At 46.6% G+C, this 27,331-nt stretch overlaps 2 protein-coding genes across 4 annotated transcripts in view; one reads left to right on the top strand and one right to left on the bottom strand.

The window, feature by feature from the left end:
• The window catches only part of DTL (denticleless E3 ubiquitin protein ligase adapter), a 20,053-nt gene extending 14,652 nt beyond the window's left edge, over window positions 1-5,401 (bottom strand). The window contains exons 1-4 of the mRNA XM_083175869.1: window positions 4,635-5,401; window positions 3,329-3,451; window positions 2,616-2,714; window positions 138-199 (exon numbers count right to left, since the gene is read on the bottom strand). Of these exons, the coding sequence (XP_083031995.1) occupies window positions 138-199; window positions 2,616-2,714; window positions 3,329-3,451; window positions 4,635-4,683 (333 nt within the window). The 5' untranslated portion in view covers window positions 4,684-5,401. The remainder of the gene's footprint in view (window positions 1-137; window positions 200-2,615; window positions 2,715-3,328; window positions 3,452-4,634) is intronic.
• Window positions 4,997-27,331, top strand: FLCN (folliculin). 3 transcript variants are annotated; one of them, XM_083175872.1, is made up of 12 exons: window positions 4,997-5,415; window positions 7,478-7,853; window positions 8,023-8,169; window positions 11,857-12,078; window positions 19,397-19,557; window positions 20,512-20,603; window positions 21,127-21,320; window positions 21,515-21,628; window positions 21,741-21,864; window positions 22,718-22,849; window positions 24,894-24,999; window positions 25,880-27,331. In XM_083175872.1, exons 2-12 carry the CDS (start codon window positions 7,605-7,607, stop codon window positions 26,079-26,081), a joined length of 1,743 nt encoding a protein of 580 aa, XP_083031998.1. In that variant the 5' UTR covers window positions 4,997-5,415; window positions 7,478-7,604; the 3' UTR covers window positions 26,082-27,331. The 3 variants fall into 3 exon arrangements, with proteins under 3 accessions (XP_083031998.1, XP_083031996.1, XP_083031997.1); XM_083175870.1 differs by having other exon boundaries at window positions 4,997-5,552; XM_083175871.1 differs by having other exon boundaries at window positions 4,997-5,596.

The raw sequence follows: 27,331 nt of genomic DNA, 5'->3' as shown, positions 1-27,331 counted from the left end.
ACCCATGACATAAGGCATGAGACTTTAATTAAACCAAACAAATCCAGATATTGGACAGACTCAGTAACAAATCCTTACAGGTGAACATTAGCAACTTTGGATCAGGAGGATTTCAAAAGCTACACAAATTTACTTACCAACTTGTGCTCTCCAGGAACCCAGGCAAGGTCAAAGACAGCATTAGTGTGAGCCTGCCAGTCTAGAATATATATTAATACACATAAGCATTTAGCAAATATAGTAGAACAGCGATAACTAAATTAAATCTTTACAAGGCATACCTAGTGGGCAAAGTTTAAACAGAAGTGCAACTTGGTACATATTCCTACAAAGTAGAAATATTGCAGTGCAGAATGGAAAAGGTACTCAGACTTCAGTAAATTAAGTGTTCTCCTCAGAAATTTTTTCCAGCCACGTGACATCAAGTAGCTGCCGGGTGGGGGTCTTTGCAATAAAAAAAGTGGGGCACTGCACCTCCAGAGGGGCGTGGTTAACACCGCCTGTTGGCACACATTACAGTTAAAAAAAAAAAAAAAATATCTCAACCCACACCAAACACTAAAAATAAGGACAAAAATGTATGCTGCCCATTACACGTTATACCACATAATTGCCGCTTACCTACATGCTCGTTGCTATGGGTTGATGCTCAATGCCAGGAGGGGAGGGGGGGGGGGGGGGGGGACTACCCCCCACCATGGCGGAGGAAAGCCCCGGTACTGCGAGGTAACAACTGGCAGAGCGGTGTACAACCCACCAGGCAGGTCAGTGGCAATTTCAAAACTTGTGCAGGCTCGCAAGCCAATCAGAGCTTGCGGTATGACAGCCAATCAGGAGCCCCCACTGCCGCTCCTGATTAGCTGCAGGAGCTGCACACCTCTGCCCGGCCAGGGGATGCTGGGAAAACTGCGCTGGGGAGAACACATTTATTGTAAAACCCTCATAAGTTATCTACATTTTGATTCCCTATAACTTTTGCCTAAAGTCGCACATTACAACAAGAGAATGACAGGCAAGGATTACAAAACAGCCTCCAAGGGGCCTTCTATATGCATATGTGTCCACATACATGTAGTCTGCTTGCACGTTAAACAGCACTTCTAACAATGCTATGCCACATGCTTATTAAAATGACATGCCCTATATTCTGTGTGCATATGTACAGGCATGGATGCACACAATATTTTCTGCGTATCATTTTAATTAATAGAGTCTGCTTGTGCATTTTATTTAAAGAAGATTGATTGGTACTCTTTACCTAGGACGGCGCCCATCGCGTCCATCGCATGCACTAAAGTAACGGGTGCGACGCGACCGACGCGATGCCCGCGATTTCCCATAGGGATCAATGTTAAATTTTTCAATGCCCGCGATTTTGCCATAGGAAACAATGTTAAATGGGCCACAGAGCCCAAATAGGCACCCTTAGCAGTGAAATGTCCCCCACAATTGTTAACGACACCCCACGATCCACGCGAACCCGAAGCGTGGCGAGCGCAGCGAGCCCGCGAGGGGCGGCGGTACGCTTCCTCCGACCTTTTCATACCCCCACTATCCACGTCGGCGTGGAGTTGAGAATAGAATAGTGTGGCGAGCGCAGCGAACCACCGAGCCCGAAGCGTGGCGAGCGCAGCGAGGGGACGCGGATACCTGTGAAGCCCGCGTAGGGCCGCGTTTACCTGTGAAGGTATCCGCTGGGCTCGCCACGCTTCGGGCTCGGTGCGCTCGCCACACTATTCTATTCTCAACTCCACGCCGACGTGGATAGTGGGGGTATGAAAAGGTCGGAGGACGCGTACCGCTGCGCTCGCCACGCTTCGGGTTCGCGTGGATCGTGGGGTGTCGTTAAAAATTGTGGGGGACATTTCACTGCTAAGGGTGGCTATTTGGGCTCTGTGGCCCATTTAACATTGTTTCCTATGGCAAAATCGCGGGCATTGAGGCATTGAACTGAAAAATCGTGTCCATTGAAAAATTTAACATTGATCCCTATGGGAAATCGCGGGCATCGCGTCGGTCGCACCCGTTACTGTAGTGCATGCGATGCCCGCGATTTTTTACACCCGATGACCGCGATGGACATCGTGGGCGCCGTGCTAGGTAAAGAGTACCGATTCATTTTCTGCACAAAATAACAAAAAAACCTACAGGCTGTAACAGTACTGGTACCAAAAGCTTACTCACATGAGGCATTCCCACAGTGTGGCGTACAGAAAGCAAGATGTATGAAGGCTGTTTCATACTCGTCGGCTGACGAAACCCTGCACGTCCAAGTAGCCGCGAACAGAAGTGTACAATGGACGAGATGGCCACAGACCGGCAGCCGTTCTTTTCAGTGGTGACATCCGCCTGCAACCAGGAGGAGGGGCTCTGGCCGTCCCATGTGAATGGACACAATCCTGTCCATTATTAACTACTGTGTACGGCACGGCTTTTGTCCATGCGGGGTTTCGCCGCCAGGCGTCAGTCAGAGCGTGTGAAACAGCCCTACGGATTCATCTGTATAGTTATATGTGCAGATTAGTGGATTTGGGTCAGTTGATAAGGTAGATTATACTTTTCCTAGTAAAAAGAATATATAATGAATCTGCACCGATGCACTACACAAAACTCACCTTTCACTACCTGTCGTTGCATGTCCCGGCATTCAGTGTCATACAGCCTGACAAAACCCTCCTCATTGGCCACTGCAAGCACTTGAGGCATGTCGGACACTGTAAAGAGCACAGCATGACTTAAGGTACTTGAGATGCCATACGCACGAACACAAAGACATTTTATCACCTAGAAATATTGTGTAGAGGTATCTAAACAAAATACATGAACTTTTGTGCTTCTGCATTGGGAAATCCATACAAATAAGAGGTCTTCTACATTAAAAATATATTATAAACATACATTGGGAGGGTATTTGTGGCCAGTCAGTACATAGAAGACTGCAAATATGTAAAAAGGGGGGTTTTAAGCCTCACTGGCCTTTCTGAAACTAAATAAAACGGGGAATAAGGTTGCCAGGTTCCTGGAAATGATGCTACCCTAACTGTGTACTTTGTATATTCTCGCCGTACTTGCGTGGGTTTCCTCCGGGTACTCCGGTTTCTTCCCACATTCCAAAAATATATACTGGTAGGTTATTTGGCTCATAACAAAATTAACCCTAGAATGAAGGTGTGTGCCTGTACATGTGGTAGGGACTGATGTGAATGTTCAAATCTGCTCTGTAAAGCACTGCGGAATATGTATGCGCTATATAAGAAACTGTTAATAAATTAATGAATATCATTCATTTCCAGGGTAAAAAAAATAAATAAAAAAAAAATGACCTTACCTGTACTGAACGAGCACCCAAAGGGAGGAATTGGCATACCAGCATCCCCATAGGATATGTGCTCATCCTTTCTAACACACTGAAAGCTCTGCAGGAGGCTCTGAAGGGGGAATGCAGGAGGCCCTGTATTTTGAGACAGGGACAAACATTTTATACTTAAAGCTAAAGTCAACACCTATCACTGAATTATTAAACTGAAACTAATTATAAAAGACTTCCCAGAAGAATCAGGTAGAAAGAGCTTATTGTCATTTATATAGAACGAGTGTAGTCGGTCACCCTGAATCACGTACAGTCTGCAGTTACCATGTGGTGTTTACGAAATCTGAAGAAATGTGTGGAGGACCATGCATTGTGTGGGAAATAGATGTGAAGTTCTATACATATTAACATGTTTTTTGGTTTTATTTTCTAAAGTATAAAGGCATAGTAAGCATACACGGGTATGGGTAAAAACCGGACAGGACCTCGGAATGCCAGACAGGCTCCATTCATCCCCATGTTCCTGGGGGTGTGGATCGTTTTGTCGACCACACTTAGGTCAACAGGGGAGAAGGTCGACATGGGTTTTTCGCTGTTTTTTTTACCCGAATGTCGACACAGTTTGAAGTGAACTGCAGCCCCTTGCATCACTCGTAATACGTAGGGCTCGCTGCGCTCGGCACACTATTTCTCACACCACGCCCTAGTGGATGGTAGGGCATAAAATACCGCCTGTCGGCACAAAAAAAACTGTGAAAAAACCCATGTCGAACTAATGCATATGTCGACCTAAACACCTGTCGACATTGACCCATGTCGACCTTCCCCCTGTCAACCCAACGGTGTAGACTTAATGAATGTCAACGTAAGTGTGGTCGACAATGAATATGACCGTACCCCGTTCCGGGTAAATGCCATCACATGCATCCCCCAGGACAAGACACAGCCCAGACCAAACACTACAAGCTCCAGAACGACTTTCTGAAAGCATACCCAGTCGAGTCCCAGACCAGTTAGGCCACTATTCCCACCCCCACTATGGCATACAACGCTGCAGGCAAAAATAGGGACATCTATTGTGTGCGATCAGGTCTACTAACACGACCACAAGACCACTTTGTCACAGGTACTGTAGAACCACTAATTCTATTTAAACAAAACTATAAGCAGTGTGTGGCTCTGTGGTGAGTGAAGTACAGGATAGATATGACAGCAAAGGAGTAATGTAAGCTGGCGTCTCACCAGAGTGTAGGATCTACCAGTCCTAGCATATGAACCAAGCCATTCAGCCAGCCAACCAACCCACCCGTGTTCAGCAACTCACCGTGAAGGCTTCTGCGAGGCCTGCCCAGCACACTGTGGAACAGGGACATGGCTGGGAGCGCGGTATACAAGGCAGATGAGTACAGGATCGCGGTGTTGCTGGCAGTGGATCTCCCGCAAAGATCCCTCTCTCACATGCGTTACACTAAAATTCCCGCGAACTCGCTAGCGCCAGCAAAGCAGCACAGGAATCTCCCGCGAAATGCTATCACTGCTCCTGATTGGCCACATCTTCGACCAATCCCGGGGATGGGTGGGGGTTAACGTGCGTCCGGCCAATAGGCTTTTCCTGCTGTCATGGCGCTGGCGCGGTGAGAGTATCATGGCGGCCTTGTAGGCTTTTTGACTTTCCTTGCGGCAGGACTTTGTTGTTGTGCGTCAAGACTGTCACTACGCCTGCGGGTTGTTTCTATTTGCCCTTCGTGGTAAGGACCTTGTCTTTATGGTGAAGGGTAATTACCTAAATAATTACAGTTCAGGCTATTTTGCCTTCACTTGCCCCTTGTGGTCAGGTCCTGCATATGAAGGGGAATCAGACCGCTTTTTAGGGTAGTGGTTAGTTCCCCTTCAGTTCTCGTTCGCGATTACGTCATTACACATGTGATCCGACCATGTGACCGTTGTCATCTTTCTTGTTTCTTGTTTCTTTGACTTTCACTTCGGAGTCCTCGTTGGGGCAGGTGTGTTTCCCCCCCCAGAGCGATATATGCACCCTCCTTGCAAGTGTGCACCTGACACAGCGACACCGAGAGCACATCCTGCAGCAGTGGGAAACTGTTTTGGTGAGTGACTCGCGCCTCCCACTGATGAGGACAGCACAGCAGGTCACATGGGGGGAGACGTCATCAAAGATCCTTTCCACGAAGGGAAACCAGCTGCTACTCACCTGTCATGTGATGTAAACATGGCGCCCTGACAGGTGGGTCTGAGCGTCCCGAGCTGGGGGACTCGGTGCATTGGAGGGTGAGGTATTGGTATACAATGTAATGTGTGGTTAGAGGAGGGGTGATACAGTGTAATATGAGTTTAAAGGGGGATACAGTATAATATGGGATTATAGAGTAGGTTGGGCAGGTGGAACTCCAATGCTCAGTATCCTGTGGCAGGGATTTCTGGTACTTGTAGTGCCACAACAGTGTCAGGCTTGTCACAGTAGAATGAATAATAAAGCAGGTGTGGGCTTATGATGAGTAGAACTACGGTAGGACACAGACTCCGCTTTGAGGACAATTGTCCTGTAATTAGGAATAATGTGTGCCCATGCTGGAGAATGATTATACATCGCTATTACTGTTTGGTGACCTTGGCCAGTAATAAGAATAACAAGACCCATCATGTGAGAGATGCGGTGCAGTGCAGGGTATAAGCCCAGTGCATCACTTGGGAATTTTTTATTCCAGAGGGTTCTCAAACTTGGTCCTCAGGACCCCACACAGGTAACGTTTTTCAGGTCACCCGGCAGGTGCACTGATTACTCATTGACATATTTGAAAAGATGTAAAAGATCCACAGGTGGAGCTAATTATTTCACTTGTGATTCTGTGAGGAGACCTGCAAAACATGCACTGTGGGGTCTTGAGGACCAAGTTTGAGAACTTGTGATTTGTTCTGTGTCTTAGTTCAGTGGTTCTCAACCTCGGTCCTCAAGTACCCCCAACAGTTCACGTTTTCCAGGTTACCCGACAGGTGCCTTTATTACTAACTGACACATTTTAAAAGATCCACAGGTGGAGCTAATTATTTAACTTGTGATTCTGTGAGGAGACCTACAAAACATGCACTGTCGGTTACTTGAGGACCGAGGTTGAGAACCGTTGTCTGCTGGCCACAGATCAGACCAACTTTCCTCCAACCATCCAACTAGTTGCTTGGATGGAATAAAAATATGGTACTGGATGGGATCAAAGGACAATCAGAAATGTGCTCACAAACCCAGGAAAATGGACAAAAACCTTCAGTCAATTTGTTTAATTCAAACATGTTCAACCACAGAACCGTGTCTGAGCGACAGTTTTTGTCCTTTTCCAGTCTTTGGGAGCAAATTTCTGAAGTAAATATTGCATTTGCTCTCATCCAGTACCATATTTTTATTCCATCCAAGCAACTAGTTGTACAAAGCATTTTGTACCTAATGGAAGGGGTCATGTTGGAGGTTATGGACACATCGCTGTGTGCTGAGCAATCTAGCATTGCTCAGCACAGTCACCCTGTGTGTAGGCACTATTAGTACATAGGGGTCTAAATCTAGTGAGTATCTCCTGGAGTCGTGCAGGCTCCTGCAAAACATAAGAAATAAACGGGTTTATTCTGGTTCACTCCTTCTGGCAAATTCCTTCTTAAATGGACAAAACCATGTGCACTGCAGGGGGGCAGATGTAAAATGTGCAGAGAGAATTAGATTTGGGTGAGTTATTTTGTTTCTGTGCAGGGAAAATACTGACTGATTTATTTTTACACTGCAATATAGATCTCACTTTGAAGTAAAACCCCACCCAAATCTAACTCTCTCTGCACAAGTAACATCTACCCCACCTGCAGTGCACATGGTTTTGTCCATTTGAGAAGGAATTTGCCAGAAGGAGTGAACCAGAATAACCCCCATAGTTAGCGTATAAACCCAGTCTTTTTTCTTAATACTACATTACTGAGTATTGTAGAGCTGTGGGGATCATTCTGGGTGAAACCACTTGTGATCACACAAGAGACTGACTGCTTCATTTTCAATAAGATTTTATTTAAATTCTGGCACTTTAAAGTAAATCTATACTTGAAAAGAATTTCAAACCGTTTTATAGGTATGAAGACAATCCTGACATGATTTTAATAGATGTTTTTATATTTTAGAGGTACTTCTATTGGTTCTAGCCCGTTTTGAATTACCACAGCATTACATGGATGCTGGTTTTATTCCATGAGCCCTGCAGCTCTGTGAAGTGTTTGCGTTTGGATTAGTGTACTGTCAGCAGTCAGCATGAATGCCATGGTGGCGCTATGCCACTTCTGTGAGCTCCACGGACCACGCACACTGTTCTGCACAGAGGCCCTGCATTCTCCACTGCCCCAGGGGGCTACCTGTGGGGACAGTTTGGGTCAGGGAGAGCAGGTGGAGGAGGAAGAAGGGGGGATCCAGATGAGCAGCAGGATTCGGTCACACAGTCCTGCGGAAGGAGCTAGCGCAGAATCCAACAGCCCCAGACTCAAGAAATCAGACATGTGTGAGGTGAGTAGGAATGATGAACCGGTTTATTGGGGATGGATTATCCTAACTTCTGGGCTGATCCTTTTTTTTCATGTAGGTATATTCTGATTTTGTTCTCTGCGACTGGCACCTGGCCACACAGTCCTGCAGACATGATAAGGAGACCTCCATTAAATATGTTCTCTTTCAGGGCTGTCGGTCTTTGGCTGCTGGCCACCCAGGATACATTAGCCATGATAAGGAGACCTCCATTAAATATGTCAGCCACCAGCATCCCAACAACCCACAACTGTTCAGCATTGTGCGCCAGGCCTGTGTGCGGAGTCTAAGCTGCGAGGTAATAACATGGTTCTATGAGAAATGAATAACTTTTCTTTAAAATGTGATCACAACAGAAAAAAGTAACTGCAGTATCTCTGACAACGGACTTCATCATGGCCAATTTACCGTGGGCTTTAATACTAAGGGGGGATGAAGTTAACAAGGTTAAAATTCCTGGTGGACCCCACACCAAATTTTGGATTACTACAGGTATATGCACTCCTGATACCTGTGGTATCCAATTAAACAAATATCTATAAAAGAAAGTTGTGGCGGTTCAGATATAAACCCTCTGTGGCATATAAATAAATAAAAATATACTTGACTCTCCTGTGATTTCTGGTGGTCTTTCCACTGGGAAGGTGGCTGCTGGGAGTCAGGCCCAAAAGCTGCTGGGAGATGTAGTTCTCCCATCTGCAGCCTCTGGGGGGGGGGGGGGGTTATGCACAAACAGAAATGCACATACACACTTTACACAGACACTGCAGGAGTAGATACCGCCTCAACGGTGAGTAATTACAGATTAATTAAGCTAATTGGCAACTTCAAATTGATGAATTAGTCTTTTTTGGGGTGCAAGCCACAGTGATTTTTCGGTACTTGTTTCCTATCTGAGCGCCCATCGCGGGCATCGCGGGTACATCGCATGTCATTATAATGACATGCGATGCGACCGACGCGATTACCGCGATTTTTACATAGGGACCAATGTTAAATGTCCCAATTGACCCGCGATGACCGCGATTTACCATAGGAAACAATGTTAAATGGATCAATTTCCCCAAATTATCATAGGGAACAATGGGAAATGGGGCAAAAACACCCCTGAACATAAAAATGTCCCCCCAAAAGTAGTTGACGCCACCCCGCCATCAACGTGTACCCGAAGCGTGGCGAGCGCAGGGAGCCCGCGAGGGGCGGCGTTACGCGTCCTCCGACCTTTTCATGCCCTACTATCCACTAGGGCGTGGAGTGAGAATAGAATAGTGTGGCGAGCGTAGCGGATACCTTCACAGTTATACGCGTCCCCTGGCGGGCTTCCCAGGTGTCCATGGCGACGCGGACACCTGGGAAGCCCGCGAAGGGACGCGTTTACCTGTGAGGGTATCCGCGTCCCCTCGCGGGGCTCGCTGCGCTCGCCACGCTTCGGACTCGGTGGCTCGCAACGCTCGCCACACTATTCTATTCTCACTCCACGCCCTAGTGGATAGTAGGGCATGAAAAGGTCGGAGGACGCGTACCGCGGCCTCGCTGCGCTCGCCACGCTTCGGGTTCACGTTGATGGCGGGGTGGCGTCAACTACTTTTGGGGGGACATTTCAGTGTTCAGGGGTGTTTTTGGCCCATTTACTATTGTTCCTATGCTGATTTGGGTAAATTGATCCATTTAACATTGTTTCCTATGGTAAATCGCGGTCATCGCGGGTAAATTGAGGCATTTAACATTGTTCTCTATGGGAAAATCGCGGGCATCGCGTCTGGCACATCGCACCCGATTTTTTTATCGGCCGCGATGGCCCCGATTTTACCCCCGATGCCCGCGATTAAAATCGTGGGCGCCCAGATAGGAAACAAGTACCGATTTTTCCTTTAAAATAACGATTTAAGGAAGAATTAGGCTTGTTCTGGAGGTGTGAGAAAACCAATACAGATCACCACCTCTCATTTTCTGTCCTGTAATTGAATAGCAATACCCTGCCCTGTGGGTTCTTTACATTTTCCTGCCATCAGTTGAGTTTCCGCTTTATGAGGTTCCACATCACAACATTTTTTGAATCAGTGCTTGTTTCTGGCCTATACCAGTAATGACGCTGGTAAAGTCGGCCGCGAATTAGGTCCTATGTAAGCCAAACAAAATATAGGGGGTTATTCAGACCTGATCGCTGCTGTGCAGAATTGGAGAGCCCTGAGATCAGATAGTCGCTGCCCAGGCAAAATACAAACCCACCTTGTGCAATCTGTGAATGACTTGGGAAAATATTACAGATGGCTGGAAAGCTGCAAATCCATTCCCAACTCAATCACCATCTGATGAGTTTCCCACTCTGTGCAAGTGTGAGTAACTCTGACCCTCCCGCAACTCTGATCAAGGTTGGGGCTGATATCACAGACCCTCCCTTAAAACACCTGGACACACCTGCCTTTTTCCTGACATCCCTGAAAATGTCAGGTTACCACCCACAAACTGCAGATTTCTGCCAATCAAGCTGCGATGGGATTGCAAATAAAAAAGATTGCTGATTTTTGTCACTGTTGGTCCTCATGCATGCGCGCTACGATCTGTTAGATCACCTCTGAATAACATCCAAGGTCTGGTCATTTTGGATTGCAGTACATAAAACATGGCAGCTCGTACACTAAACCATTGTGATTGTTATAGTTTGTTATTTTGATACTATAACATCTCAGAGAACATTTACACAATATTTTGTTTCATTTTAGTGGACATTGGGGATTTGAATGGCAGCAATCATCACAGTACAGTCTGTGTAATACATATTTTCATACTGTCCATTTAAATGTACAAGGGGTCTTAAAGGGTTAAATTGTACTATTGAAGAATTTCAGGGAATATTGCGATACTTTGTTCAGCTGACCAGCCACGTCGTGGTCTCCCCTTCCGGTCAGCACTTATACTGACTCTAATGGTGCCCATACACATGTGAGATATGGCATGTGATCCATACGATCTCGATATATCGACATGACAAGTCGCATGTGTCACCCGACGCAATGCGCGGTCTTGCCGGTCGAATGTTGCGTTGATAAATATTATGTGCTGCACATATTTATCAAATTTTTAACCAAATGCGATGGCGGGCATCGGCAGAGCGAGCGGCAGAATAAAACAAAAATAATAATTTCAAAAGACTGGGCAGCCTTCTGAGAGCTCTCTCAGCCAATCAGAAAGTCACCCAGTGTTTTGAAATGTTTTTCTTTTTTAAATTCTGCCACATACCTCTGACTACCGCCACCAACCAGCCCTCCTGCCAACCACTCCGCTTTACCAACTCCTGCCAGCCCTCTTTCAGCAACTGATGACATCGGTGCTGGATAAAAGCACTTAATATGGAAATCGAATTGCGATGTTGCATCGCATCCGATCGCACAAGTGTATGGGCACTATAAATAATGCTGGGTACTCATCTATCTGCAATCTATCTGGTGGGAACAAATATCTGGCAATGTATAGGAGCATATGAGACTCAACCATTTACTCCAAAATGCTGGAAAACAAACAATAGTAATTCAGATTAAAAAAATGTAAAGTTGTTGGATTAATCAAATGAAACTAAACCGTCCTTTTATCCATTTTCCAATGTTTGGGAACAATTGATCAATTGTCATTTGCTCCCCTATATTTCCAGACTTTTGTTCCCACCAGACAGATTGGGCAGATAAATATTTGTGTGTGTGCCCAGCTTTAGTGACATGATTGTTACGCTGCATCATTTGCCACCAAGTCTCAAACACATTTTATACACACACACACACACACACACACACACACACACACACACACTGGGTTATTTCCCCTCATTGGATTAGGTCAATGGCTCAAAAACAAAACCTCTGGTCTCCTCCCACTGCTGAGAGAAATGGAGAGGTAGAGTTCCTAGGTGTGAGAATCTGTAAAGGTGGAGATGGTGTTTTTCTGGTCAGTCAGTGACCTTGCCTCTGTGGTTATGTTTGTGTTTGTCCAGGTCTGCCCCGGTCGGGAAGGTCCCATCTTCTTTGGGGACGAGCAGCACGGCTTTGTGTTCAGCCACACCTTCTTCATCAAGGACAGTCTAGCGCGTGGATTTCAGCGCTGGTACAGTATCATCATCATCATGATGGACAGAATTTATCTCATTAACTCCTGGCCCTTCCTGTTGTCCAAGATCCGAGGGGTCATAGATGAACTTCAGGGAAAAGCACTAAAAGTGAGTGGATGCATGGGGGCGTCTGACCGTTTCACTAGCTCCTAACAATGTTTCTTCTTTGGGTTTCATGGCTCCGCACAGGGTGACATCAGGGTTGTAGGTGGATCTACGATGTCACCCTGTGGGTCCCATGAACCTCGAAAGAGAGTTAACCGAAGGTAAGTCTACCATAACTTTTGTTTTATTTATTTCAGAATTACCCCCAGTAATGCAGATTATACTCTGGGGATTGACAGAATGTATTTTAATTTTCACAGATATCCAGTTACACTTAAAGCAAGCGCAAACTACAGTATTAGACCGCTATTGCAGAGTCATCAGTTCAGAGAATGTTTATGAATAGACCATTGTAGAAAGCATGCCCATTATCTATTAGACTGCAAACCAATCCGTACAATATATTTACTTACAAAACAGTGATATATTTAATTCCTTAGAAACATACAATGTGGGGGCAGATAAGAACCACTTGGCCCTTCTAGTCTGCCCCTTTTTTTATCCTTTTGGTAACCTCAACCCAGCTGATTGGCTGGTTGTGTATCACTCTCCATTTTATCACTTGTTTAAGCTTGATACATCTGTCTCTTTGTAAGTATATCCTTGTGTTTATTTCTCTACTGTCTTCGCTTTTGCCACCTCTGACGGGAGGCTATTCCACTTATCCACTGCTGTTCCTGGCTGTTCCTGTGAAGTAGTTTTGTTTTGCAAATTTGCCCTGACCTCCCTCCCTCATGTCCTCAGCCTCCGCTGCTGTCCTCTGCAGATAGCAGCGGAGGCAGGGAGGAGGTGAATGGATGCCTGTGTTCAGCATCCATTCACCTCAAGGACGGGGGCTGGGGGGGTGCACGGGGGCTGGGTGCAACCCAGCAGCTTACCTTGGTGCTGGGCTTGCCCCCAGCGCAGCGGTCCAGGGCCTGGCGATCGTCGGTCCCGGCACTTGAAGATGATGTCATCTCCAAGTGGCGGCTCAGGAACCGCCTCCGCCGGGGGGGGAGTAAATTGCCAGTGTAAAAGGTAACAAACCGGGTCACAACCGGGTTGAAGCTGGGTCCAAAAACCCAGGTGCGACCTGGCGTTTTGTTATAAAAGAAGTATACGTAACAGTGCTGAATGCAGTTTTCTGTTAGAGCTTTGCAGAGCTTTGTTACAGTGAGAAAATTGTTATTGTAAATGCAAAGAACAGTGCACAGCCGATGTTGGAGTTTGCAGTGTAAGGATCCTATCCTTTGGCTGATTTGGTACTTGCTGTATATGGAGCATAGCATAGGATTCAAATTCTGTGTCTGGTTTTGGTCTGTAGTAGCTCTAACTGCTGAAAGCAATCAGATCGCCACAGTCCATTTCCAGCGCATTGTGAAGGAAGCTGCCTGGTTCTAGACTAGGCAGCAACGGAGTCCAGCAGTTTGTTGTAAGAGGTTAGAAACCCATAAGGAAGCGAATATGTTTACAATAGAGTGATAGCAATGGATCCATACCACTCCTCCTCCTCTATCTATGTAAAATCGATTGCGAGAAAACTCCTTTATATAAAAAAAAAAGGAAAACAGAATCCATTTTTCTCCTTCATCCACTAGGTGGCACTGGAGATCTACAGTGGGGAATAGAGGGAGACCACTAGGAGCTTGGGCACTTTAAAAATTATAACACTGTGGCTAGCTCCTCCCCTCTACTTCCCCCTGCCCGGCAGTCTTAGAATGTGCCCAGGGAGCTGGGTGCAATGTTTTGCCCTTTATTTTCAATATTAACTACGATATTCACTTGAGGATCAGACAGGCAGCTTCTGCCAACTGCCTGTCTGCGTCGCGGGAGCTGCCGGGGGGGACCCCAGCGCCACTGCTTGCGGTCTGCGCGGGGGTCCCCGGCTCCTGGGACCGCCGTCCCAGAGTGACTAGACGCCGCTGCTTGCGGCCGCGTCTCAGTCCGCACAGCCTCACCGCCGCCGGCCAGCAGGCACAGTATGTATATCCCGGCTCCCCGCTAGCAGGGGAGTCCGGTCAATTGGCGGTTAAAACAGTGCGTCTTTTTTTTAAAAAAGCGCGCCATAGCGGTGGTCGGAGCTTAGCGCGGCCGAGGAATTCCCAGTGTCCCCTGCGTTTCTCCTCGTAGCCGGCGCCATTTTCAGCTCCGGAGCTCCTCTTCTGCCGCGTCCTGCATCAGAGAGGTTTCCAGAACCACCGCTGACTTCTACACCCAGGGTCTGTGAGTGTACACAGTGGGGTGATAGAGGTCTTTTCTAACAGCAAAGGCTGTGCTCAAATTATAGTCAGAGCCCTGTAGTGTTATTAACCCTGGGCACAGTGATGACTTGTGGGTGCTTCTTTCCCTGCCTTCCATCTGCATTACAGCTTGCCTCTCTCTCTCTTACTGCTTCTGTCTGCATAAGTGTGTGGTGACATGGCTGGGGGTTCTTCTAAGAGACTAGAAAAAAGAAGATTGTGTGCACCTGCGCTGCCAAGAAAACTGGTCTAATATTCACCTGCGATTTCACACTGAACAGAAGGACACCAGGGCACAAAATGATATAACAAATTTTATATATGAAAAAAGAATATAAAATACACAAATATACATATATTTAAAAAATAGGTCTAGACAATATATAATGCAAAGACAAATATCATATATTCAGAAAGGTCAAGGGTTACTCATATACACATGAGGTCCCAAGAAGAAAATATTAGGTTTAAAAGTAGCCAGCAGCACCAGTGGGGTGATGAAGTCCGCAAATAAGCGTAGCAGCACAGTTAGTATATATTAGTATCAGCCGGATAGTAAATAGCAGGGATGATTGGGTTAATGACAGAATGGAGCAGGATTTTAGTAAGCCAGAGATATATGAAGCAGTTTGTTAGGATGGAAGCTCGATGCGATAAGCCTGGTTTAAGCGCTTGAAACGCCAGGTGATATGTAGTCAGGTAGCGCAGAGACTTTCCTTTAAAGTATGCTCACCCTCCTTGATGTTTTTGGAGACGGTGGGGCGGGGAACCCAGATGACAGTGGGCTCTACCCGCTGTAGATGGTAGCTGGCGTCCTTTATTCTAAGAGACTGACATGTAAAAGATGTCAGGCAAAATTCACTCCGCAGGTGGAGGGATCTGTGTTCTGTGCAGAGTGTACAGACACTTCAGAACCCCAGCAAGAGGTACCTGTTTGGGCTTCACAATTAACACAAGTTATTTCCCATTTATCGGCTGAATTATCAGCGTCACATAAGGATAGAGAGACTGCTAGGTCTCAACAGGCCGAATTAACTTCGGCAGTGGAATCTTTAACAACCCAGATTTCCGAAAATCTTGGTAATGATCCAGCGGCAGGTGAGTTAGTGGCTTTAGCGGACCACATAAAAGAAGCCGCTGCTTATCTTATAGAGGCTTCTGCGGATGTGTGTACATTGGCATCCCGCATCTCCGCTCTGTCCATTTCGGCTCGCAGAGCCCTCTGGCTACGCCAATGGCAGGCAGATGCGGAATCCAAAAGAGCAGTGGAGGCCCGGCCTATCAGGGGGAGTTTTTGTTTGGGCCGGAACTAGACAAGATGATTTCCCAGGCCACGGGGGGGTAATCATCTTTCTTACCTTCTGCTGCCCCTCCTCCTAGGAGGCCCTTTCAGGGACCATCCTTTCGGTCCTTTCGCCCTACGGCAAGATTCCGCGGGCGTTCAAGAGTTGGCCTTTCTAGTGGCCGAGGATACAGAGGTCGGGGAAGAGGTGTCGCTTCTACAGCACACCAGGTTGCCAAGCCGGCTCCAAACCCCTCTTCATGACACACCTCAGCCCCACTTAGGGGACACCAGGGTGGGGGCTCGGCTGCGTCTCTATCATCAGGTCTGGTGTCTCTCCAGTCAAGATGCTTGGGTCACAGAATCTGTGACCTACGGATGCAAAATAGATTTTCAAAAGAAGCCTCCAAACCGTTTTTTCACAACCGGTTTGGCAGCTTCTCTCGACAAAGGTGCAGCTCTTTTGCAAGCAGTTCAAAAGCTTTGTCGGATGGGTGTGATTATTCCGGTTCCTCTGGAACAAAGGACACAGGGCTTTTATTCCACCCTATTCCTCGTACCGAAGCCGGACGGCTCCACACGACCCATTCTGAACCTCAAACACCTCAACCCCTATCTGAGAGTGGTAAAGTTCAGAATGGAATCTTTACAATCAGTCATAGCAGGTTTGGAGCCGGAAGAGTTCTTGGGGTCTCTAGACATCAAGGACGCTTACCTGCACATACCAATTTGGCCGCCTCATCAGGTTCGCCATCAGAGACGACCACTTCCAATTTCAAGCGCTACCGTTCGGGCTTTCATCGGCACCCCGGATCTTCACAAAGATCATGGCTGTTATGATGCAGCTCCTCAGATCCCAAGGGATCACGATAGTGCCATATCTCGACGACCTTCTTCTGAAGGCGCCATCTACAGACATCCTTCTATCCAACATCAGTCGCACTCAGAAGATACTGATACAGCACGGCTGGATGCTCAACTATCAAAAATCTCAACTCCTACCCTCACAGAGGTTACTGTTCCTAGGAATGATACTGGATACGGTACAACAGAAGATCTTCTTGCCAGAGGACAAGATTACTTCTCTTCAACTCTTGGTTCGGTTAGTGCTACAACACAGACAAGTCACAGTGTTTCTGTGCATCCGCCTGTTGGGAAAAATGGTAGCAACATTCAAAGCAATACAGTACAGTCGGTTCCGTTCAAGACCATTCCAGCTCTGCCTACTCCATCAGTGGTCAGGTTCTCATCTCACACTCCATCGGAGAATCACTCTATCTCCTCGGGCGCGCCTCTCATTGACGTGGTGGCTCACCTCCCGAAATCTCCTTCAGGGGAAGCGATTCGGAATATGGGACTGGACTGTCCTCACCACGGATGCCAGCCTCCGGGGTTGGGGAGCAGTTGTGCTCGAACATCAATTCCAGGGTCTGTGGTCTCCGCTGGAAGCCTTACTCCCGATAAACATTCTGGAACTCAGAGCAATATACAATGCTCTGTTAGAGGCCTCAGATCTTCTTCGGAGCAAAGCAGTCAGAGTTCAATCCGACAATGCTACAGCAGTAGCATATGTAAACAAACAGGGAGGAAGACGCAGTCGCGCCGCAATGAAGGAGGTCAGCCGGATATTACTCTGGGCGCAGGATCACCTCCAAGCAATCTCAGCGGTATTCATCCCGGGAGTAGAGAACTGGGAAGCCGACTATCTCAGTCGACACGACATTCACCAGGGAGAATGGAAGCTTCATCAACAGGTTTTCCAGAGACTCATACATCGGTGGGGATGCCCTCAGATAGACCTGATGGCCTCCCGCAACAACCACCAGCTTCCGAGATATTGTGCATGGACGCTGGATCCAGCAGCGGAAGGGGTAGATGCGCTGATGATGCCTTGGCGTTACCAGTTTGTTTACATCTTCCCGCCATTTCCAACGTTACCACGAATTCTGCAACGCATTCGCAGAGAATCAGTCACAGAGCTTCTAATAGCACCGGACTGGCCTCGCAGGTCGTGGTACACAACGCTCACAGCTCTACTAGTAGACGAACCATGGCCTCTACCGCTGCAGCACGACCTGCTGTCACAAGGTCCCTTCGTCCATCCAGACTTACAGCGGCTTCATTTGACGGCCTGGCTACTGAGAGGACAATCCTAAGAAGAGCTGGGATTCCTTCAGCAGTGATTCTTACTATGTTACGAGCTAGGAAGAAAGTCACCTCCATTCATTACCATCGTATATGGAGGGCGTACATTTCATGGTGTGAGAGTCGTAGCGTATCACCAAGATTTTTCAAATTGGCTCATCTTCTACTCTTCCTCCAGGCGGGTCTTACTGCAGGTTTACGCCTGGGATCCCTGAAAGTCCAAGTCTCTGCCCTTTCCATTTATTTCCAGAAAAACTTAGCCCTGCTGCCACAGGTGCAAACTTTCTTTCAGGGAGTGTTGAGAATTCAACCTCCCTTCCGGACACCCACATCACCATGGGATCTTGATCTAGTCCTCTCGTTTCTACAGTCTCCACTGTTTGAACCTTTAGAAGTAGTGGAGTTAAAATACCTCACCTGGAAAACAGTTCTTCTTTTGGCCTTAGCCTCAGCTAGGCGGGTTTCAGATTTGAGCGCATTATCATGTCGCCCACCATTCCTTGTTTTTCACGAGGACAGAGCAGAGTTACGGACAAAGGCGTCCTTCCTACCAGAAGTGGTGTCCTCTTTCCACATAAACCAGCCCATTGTGGTTCCTGCGTTTACAGAGGATTCCAGTGATTCTAAATACCTGGACGTGGTACGGGCCCTCAGAATCTACATTTCCAGAACAGCTTCTGTGAGAGACTGATTCTCTATTTGTACTTTATGACATCTCAAAAAGAGGTTGGCCTGCCTCCAAACAGGCTTTGGCCAGATGGATTCGCCTTACAATCAGACAGGCATATGTGACGGCATCTCAAGTGCCTCCTTCGCCTATTACGGCACACTCCACACGCTCAGTAGGTCCTTCATGGGCGGCTGCCCGAGGGGTCTCGGTTCTTCAATTGTGTAGGGCTGCCACCTGGTCCGGACGAAGAACCTTTATCAAATTCTATCGATTTGATACTTTTGCGGCCCAAGCTTCACAGTTTGGCCGCGCAGTGTTGGAAGGATCTCAGCGCCGTCCCGCCCGTAATAGGAGCTCTGGGACGTCCCCACTGTAGATCTCCAGTGCCACCTAGTGGATGAAGGAGAAAAAGGGATTTGTGTACTTACTGTTAAATCCTTTTCTCCGATTCCACAGGTGTCACTGGACGCCCTCCCGGCGCTGCTCTTCCTTCAGTTCAGACATACAGGACAGTTATTACAGGGTAATTCAGGTTGTTAGTGAAAACCCCTGGTCACTTCAGTTGTTTGGTTGTCTCTGTTTGCAAGAAATTTCTATTTTCTTCTGTTCTACAGTTTCTAGAGTGAATGGATTACGTGTGATGGTTATCCTCCTCTCGGAAGTATGTTGCATCTTCCAGCCTCCTCCGGGCACAATTCTTTAGACTGCCGGGCAGGGGGAAGTAGAGGGGAGGAGCTAGCCACAGTGTTATAATTTTTAAAGTGCCCAAGCTCCTAGTGGTCGCCCTCTATTCCCCACTGTAGATCTCCAGTGCCACCTGTGGAATCGGAGAAAAGGATTTAACAGTAAGTACACAAATCCCTTTTTTCCTCTCACTATGGGCGAGTTTTATCGATACCCTTTGAGATTACAAAAGCAATTTAAAATGTGCCTCAAATCCACATTGAGGTTACAATCAAATCCTATTGGAAGAATATAACTCAAGGGTCATTTTATTCCTTTCAGGTGTTTGAAGCAGAGCAGTTCGGCTGCCAACAGCGCCCCCTTCGGAGTAACATGGCATTCACACCCTTTGTGCACCAGAGAAATGGCAATGCAGCTCGTTCCCTGACCTCTCTCACCAATGATGATTCCCTGTGGGCCTGCTTGCACACCTCTTTTGCTTGGTAACATGAACGCACTATAGACAGCTGACAATAAATAAGCTTTTTTGATATTTTGTTTTGTTTAAAACCGCTCAGTCGGAAATAACACATGTTTAACTTTTAATGTGCAGATTTGTGTTTGTACCCCACATTATTAACAGCACTACTGAGTACATGATATGTAACTGGCACTAAGTATGTGCAAGACAATGATTCGCTGTCATTCACATTCAGTATCTGAGATTGTACACAAATTTTGTTTCATGTTTTGAAACCTTGTTTTTTTTGAACAAATAAAATATATTTGTGTGTATTTCATGTGGTTGATGTGTTTATACAACATAAATGCAAGATCCTTCAAAATGCATACTTGAAATATTAAAATATTCCGAAATACGGAATAATCCGTTATCCAAAATTCTCCTGGTCCTGTTCATTTTGGATAAGGGATACTCAACCTGTACTACTTCTTCTGCCTTATTGTGGATATAAAACACACACTATTGTGGAGGAATGTGATTGGGCAGTCTAATACCGTGTTCTCACTGCGAGTGAGAAATACACGGCTTTTACCCGGCATTAAAATGCCGGGGACTGCAGGGCCAGACCTCCGTTCTCACTGCTAGACAAATTCCCGGGTGAAGAAGTTCTACCCGGTAATTTGCCTTTTAACACCGGTTTTTATGCAGTGAGAACAGGTCATCCCGTGTCTGCATACCCGGATCTCAAACACGGGTAAAAAGAAGGGTTTTACCCGTGTATGAGATCTGGGTATGCAACCCGTTCTCACTGCAAAAAAAACCTGTGTTAAAAAGAAAATTTCCGGGTCGACATGCTAGACCCGGGAAGTTGCCTGCAGTGAGAACGGGGTATGACACCAGTGTCTATCAACAGTTGAAATAAGTTATTTGCAGATCATCTCATCATGATGCGCGGTCCATGCTATAGTGAGGCGCTAATATCTGTCTTCTGCAGGTTGCTGAAGGCTTGTGCCTGCCGTCTGACTGAGAAACTGTTGGAAGGAGCCCCCACAGAGGACACACTGGTACAGATGGAGAAGCAGGCAGGTATGTGTTACTTACTGTTATCTGCTGTATTCTGATGCTACTTATCCACGAGGAACTGCTGATGGTAGGCAGTGTGGAATAGATCCAGAATGGGGGGGGTGATGGGCTGGGAGCAGGTTTTAGGGACATGTAATGTAATAATGTAGGGGATTTAAACATGTTGCTCCTATTATTACCTATTTCACTATATAACTCCCAGTCGGTGGCTTCCTTCTCACATCATGTCACTGCCCCTGTCACATGCAGCCCTGCCCTCAAGGACATGCCTCTTATGTCCTGATATACTATGTGCTGCTGTGGACCCTGCTCTTTGTTCTATGTAACTCTCAGCCTGTGGCGGCTGTCTCCAGTCTCATCATTGCATCATGCCACTGTCCCTGCCACAATAGAATATCAGGCATCTCCTTATATACTCTGTGCAGCTTACATTGGCCAGGATAACCCTTGAGATACATTGAGTTGTCCATGAACACAAATGAATGCATAATGCATATCGATTTTTCTCCCAATTGTCTCATTGCAGACCTAGAGGAGGAAGTGTGCGCTGCCTTGGAGGGACACGAGGGTGAGCAGGGGAGGTCCAGACATCAGTCTGACGGTCTGAAAGGATGTGAGTTTTCCAAGAGTCACACAGAATCGTCTTCCCTGTCAGATTGTAGCTGGAACATCCAGACTCGCAGGACGGCTGTGTTCAGGTCCCTGCGGCACATGAGACAGGTGGGATTTAGCAGAACACATCAACATCATGTGTGTAACATGTGCAGAATAACCTCACTAGGTTCTGAGTAACAGGACTGGCATCTGCTGCGCTGGGATGCTTCCAACTCTGATCAGAGGTGATGGGGTCTCTTGCACATGGTAAGTAAGCTTTGACCGGTAATGCTCCATGTCTGTTCTCTGCTTATATTCAGGTGCTTGGAGCTTCTGCTTTCCGCATACTGGCCTGGCACATTCTGATGGGGAACCAAGTAATTTGGAAGGGACAGGATCGAGAACTTATAGAATCTGCTTTTGATGTCCTACAGGTTTGTGTGTCTTGTCAGGCAGATGAGATAAATGTAAAACTAATGTATTACTGCTGCTGGGATTCCACTGTCCGTACACATGAAGGCAGATTTTCCTTTCTTCTTCCCCCAGGCCATGCTTCCTGTTGGCTGTGTCCGCGTGATCCCATACAGTGACAAGTACGAGGATGCCTATCGCTGCAACTTCCTCGGATTAAGCCTTCAAGCTGAGATCCCTCCACATGTGCAGTCATCTGGTCAGTATAAAGTGGATCACAAGCTCTAATGTGACGGATAGGTCTGCCTGTAGTACTTAATTCAGACCTCCTTCCACTTCATAGGCAATACCTAGAGCTGACCCATCACCGTCACACCCACAGAAGAAGTTGTCACTTTAACCAATATCCATAAAAATATACCCGGTACAAGGTTGGACTGGCCCACAGGTGGACCTCCTCGCTGAGCCCCACTGTCTGATTGCCCCTCCCCCTCCTCTAGGAGTGCGTACCTTAGTGTAGCAGGAACATGGATGGATGACATGTTGATTTAGCCCACAAACTGACTTGACAATGATGTGATGCAAAAAGATTAAGGGACCGATTCTGTAAGGATCATTCCCCAGCATATTCGGGACCGAAGGCGCGGCTCTGCATATGCGTATAGGCGAATATAAGCATGTGCAGGGCTGCGGTGCAAACGCCTTCGGCGCCTATCACAATCACTGAGGCGTTCGCATGGGTAGGGGGCTGGAGCAGGGGGACACCCAGCGTTTTATGGGCATCTCCATGAAAGCGAATGACCGCTGCTTAACTAACGGTACTGAATCAGGCCCTAAATGCAATTTTGTTTCGGATAAATCTGGCTGCTTTTATGTGTAACACATGTACAGCTTTACATGAGCTTCTAGAATTAGAATCTGCCCAACTCTTAGGTCTGTCACATATGTGAAATCCCCCACCCTGCTAATGTGTTCTGTGTGTAGTATATTATGTATTATGCTCTGTACTCGGTGGTCAGCGCAGTCTCGTATGATGCCCTCTTATTATAAAACCATCTACCAGCCTAGTACATTTGTGGATTATTCTTTTCTCTTTCATTTTGTTCTCACAGAATTTGCGGTCATGATTGATGTCCGCATAGCCCCGCGCTCAAACCTGTATCCCGTTTTATTTGTTGATGACGAGCCACTCAGCAAGTACGAATTTGAGGTGACCAGTGGGAGTCCGGTGGCCACAGACAGGGGTTAGTATGTTGGGATAGTGAAGAAGAAGGATGACGGTTTACAAAAGCTTTTCAGTATGTTTCATTACCACCGGAGGTTTGTCATGAGACGCGTTTCCTTATAGCAGGGAGTCAATATACTGGACTTGGGACTCCTCATTGGACAAGCTTATGGCCATCCAACCAAGTGTTGTCTCTTGGCATTCATGTAGTCCTGCCTCTTCCAACGCCTCTGGGAGATGAATTAGCAGCCAAGCAAAAATGACTAAATCCCGCAGCGTAGCCCTGGAACTACCATGCGGCTGCGATGAATACAGGCATATTGTGCACGGAGCTGACGTAACGCACCCTCCCCTAAAATGCTTGGGCATGCCTAGCATTTTCCATGACACTCCCAGGGGGAGGGGGGGGGGTTCTTACCACTTACCACCCCCAGACGCCTACTTCCTGTCAATCCCCTTGAGAACGTCATGCGAATAGAAAAAGTGTCAGGATTTCATCACAGCCAGACATTGCGCATGTGTACAATGGGGTGTAAGCATGCACAGTGTATAGATAATCACCCGTGCTGTGAATTTGCAGCCGTGCGTTCAGGTTTGAATTAGGCCCACAGATAGAGATTCAATGGATAACCACGGCTTCACGTTACATCTCGGATGCAGTGCGGATTCTGTTTGCATCCTATGCAAGTGTGAGCAGAATGCTACCTAATGTAACTGGCCTGAAACGATGCCAACAGCAGCTTCTGTGTAAACGAATCAAGGGTTTTTCTTGGATGGTTGCCCCCGCTTAGTATAAAATAGCTGGCTGGCCAAAGCCTAAAGCCCTTTGCACAGTAGACGACCCATGACACCGCCAATATAGTTATTGATATAGTGCGTCTACTCACTGAATGATATTGTTACCAATATCATTCAGTGACGTCACCAGCGGCCTCTCCTCATGCGGGGTGTTGGCTACATAACCAAAATTGATCTGCATGTACAGCCGACATTAACGATCTGCTGGAGCACGCACGGTTAATGATAGTGAGTGTACACACTGCAATTTTTTATTTTTAACAATATCGTTTAGAAGTTCCCTTCTGAGCGATATCTTTTAAAAAATCTCATCCCCATTCACAGTCAGCAAGCTCATTCTGAGGGTTAAGACATGCCTGCCCAAACTGTGTCTATACAGCTGATGGGACACCACAAGTCCCAGCATGCATTGCCACTGTTTTGCTAATAGGGAGTGCTAGGGAAGTGTAGTTCCACAACCGCTGGAGAGCTACAGGTTGGCCAGGCCTGGATTAGGGCATTTGATCCAGTACAGCTGTCCACACTCTAGAAGGGGAAATGTGGGAAATAAAAGACTATTTAGACAATAATTCTACTTTAACACACATATTACCACTCAAACTAGTTTTAGGCCTTGGATTAAGCTATAGATACAGCTGCCCTGTTATCAGCAGATTAGTACAAAGACTTTTTAAATGACTATCTGTAGCTCTGCAAGATTTAAAGCCTAAAGGCCCCACACACTAGAACGATTTTTTTTTGGCTGATTTCCGACCGATCGTCCAATATATCGGCCGATTTTACCGATAATCGGCAATAACCGGTCGATTATTGCAGATTATCGATTAAACAAAAATCGCCCGATATATCGGTCGGAAATCGGACAATCGGCCAAAAAAAATCGTTCTAGTGTGTGGGGGCCTTAGCTGTACTGCCTGAGCAACTTGAATTATTAGCAAGGTTTTTAATATCACTGGTCATCAGAGAAGGGCCTATAAAACAGTCCAGGAATCAGCCACCAGGTAGAAGCTGTGCTTGTATCCTGGATAGAGAGTAATGCACAGAAGGGCTGGTGCAGAGTTTGGACATGTGCCTGTTATGTAGCTCATACACTTGTGCGTTCGGTTGAGATGCGACAACCAGAGGTGCGAGCTGAAATGCAGGTACCAGCAGCTGATCATGCCCGAATGGAGCAATAATGAAATAGCTCTGTTTGGCACCATCTGCTGACTGCTGGAGTGCTAACAATTGGATTTCCCCTTTAACTATCATTCGATTTTTGACAGTGGGACTGACGATCCTCAGCAAGATAGAAGCTGCTCTCAACAATGAGAACCTGTCTATGGATGTGGTGGAACAGTGCCTGGTGTGTCTGAAGGAGGAGTGGATGAAGTAAGGCCATCACCTAGCCGTAACTTAGGGGAATTATGTCTGTGCTGTGTCTATACTCTCCTGTGTCTTCCTCAGTACTTCTCAGGTTCTGGACTGAAAGCTCACGTATCCATTGCATAGTGGCAGTGCTTGTATAAAATAAAATGGCTTCCCCCATGATCATGTTGGTCCGAGAGGGCACTTGACTGTCCAGCTGTACATCACCGCTCCTGTGCTTCTCCAGTACGGGGATGTCGGTGTATAGAGAAAGTCTTCTGCACTATGCGGGCAGTGTTTGTGCTAGACGTTTCTATAATAAGTGAACCATTTGCAGGCAGCTGAATTCCGCCCACCGGAGGGTGCAAACAGAAATCTCTGGTAATTGAATTCCGCTCTATGTGATCCAATGCACAGCTCAATGGCTTATGTTTGCACTATTAGCAATATTAAGAAATGTTTAAGGCATAACCGCTTCCATTTGAGCTAACTGCATTAAGTCATTTCCAAGATGGCAAGGACATTAAGGGCCAGATGTATCAAGCTTCCAAATGGAGAGTGATAGCCAGCCAATCAGCTCGTAAATGCCATGCTCCAGGCTGGGTTTGACAGTGACAGGTAGGAGCTGATTGGCCTGTTGTTTAGCACTTTATAAAGCTTGATACATCTGGCCCTTTAAGTTAATATGAGCAAGTGCTCTATAAATTTGGCAAATCTAATATGTCGCTGTTATTGTGATGGGCGCTCACAATACAGAACACGCCAAGTGGGAGAGGGTGATGGAGGAGTAAACCTATTGTTAACGTAAAGATAGTAGACTCTAGGTAGATAGCTTTTTTAATGATGAAATCAAAGGGGGATTTTAATAATGATCGTGTCTAACAAGCTTCCTGCTTCCCTGCAGCAAGGTGAAGGTCCTGTTCAAGTTCACCAAAGTGGATAGTCGCCCCAAAGAAGACACTCAGAAGCTGCTGGGCGTCCTGGGGGCTTCAGAGGAAGACAATATAAAACTGCTTAAATTCTGGATGACCGGGCTCAGCAAGACCTACAAATCCCACCTTATGTCCAGTGTGCGCAGCCCCACTTCATCAGAGTGTCGGAGCTGAACGCATTGGGTTGTGGAAGAGCCGTCACGTGCAGCCTACAGGGAGAAGCAGCATTGCAACATGTGTTACGTGACTCAGAGGACAGTCGGGAACCATATTTCTAATCGCTTGCAATCAAATCTAAGATGAGACTAACCCACCAGTATGATCAAAAGATGTGGAGGTCAACTCCAGTGTTTGGGCACCGATGTAAGCGCCTGGATTTCCCGAACTGGACAATATAATCGGCCTTAGTAAGCCAGTCCATGCCTTGCTCATTGCTTAAAGTACTGGATACCTTTTATTCGGACTATTCAGCTTTATAGTATACAGATAACTAGGAAGGACAAATATCAAGAGCTGTTCTCTCCTTCTGGTATATATAGGTCACAAGCAGTCTTTATATTTCGGTCCCAAAAGCAGATGTTACCTAAACGCTGGGTGACAGCATTTTGTGGGCTGAATGAACGAGAATGGAGCCTGTTACTCATGTTTGATGTTACAGAAGCACTTCCTCTCTATGATCAAACTGGTTCCCTGTGAATTGCCAAGCTTCTTACGAGATGTAAGGCTCTCCAGCTGTTGTGAAAGTACAAGTTCCATCATGCCTTGCCACAGTTTTGCTATTAGGGAATGCTAAACTATGGCAAGGCATGCTGGGAAGTGTAGTTTCACAACAGCTGGAGTGCCACAGCCTGATTTAGCCTAAAAGTTCTGCGTTGAATGTGTGTGGTCGTTCTAAGTGGACTGGGGGAAGTCTTACCCTCAATTATTTGTAGAAAGACAAATATCATGTTATCGCACCGCCTTTAGACTTTTTCTTGAGGACTATAGAGTGGTATCTGGGTGATAAGGTGACCCCAAAAGGTTGACTTTGACAAAAGGTCGACATATGAAAAAGGTTGACATGCGTTTTTCATGGTTTATTTCTTTTATTGGACTTTTTGAATGGTTTACGATCTGTGTGGACTTTCTAGCGGGTACGTGCTACACTAATTGGGGGGTCTATATCGACAAGTGTTGACATTGAAATAAAAAACTCATGTCAACCTTTTTCTCAGCGCCTGTTGACCTTTTGGTGTTGATCTTTCGACTCTCAACCATTTGTCCCGCTGTCTATTCTAGCATTCAGAATGTCTTTTTAATTCTGTTCCCTGAGGTGTCAGTTGAGCCACGTTATTTAATAGTAGATTTGTGTATTTACCATGTGTCATAATCTATTTTTGTAAAGCGGACATTAAATTATAAAGGTATAACCTCTGTGTCCCGAA

Source organism: Crinia signifera, chromosome 3 (assembly GCF_055691185.1).
Source record: "Crinia signifera chromosome 3, ASM5569118v1, whole genome shotgun sequence".
NCBI classification, from domain to species: Eukaryota; Metazoa; Chordata; class Amphibia; order Anura; family Myobatrachidae; genus Crinia; species Crinia signifera.
This window is presented reverse-complemented; position numbering and strand designations above follow the sequence as displayed.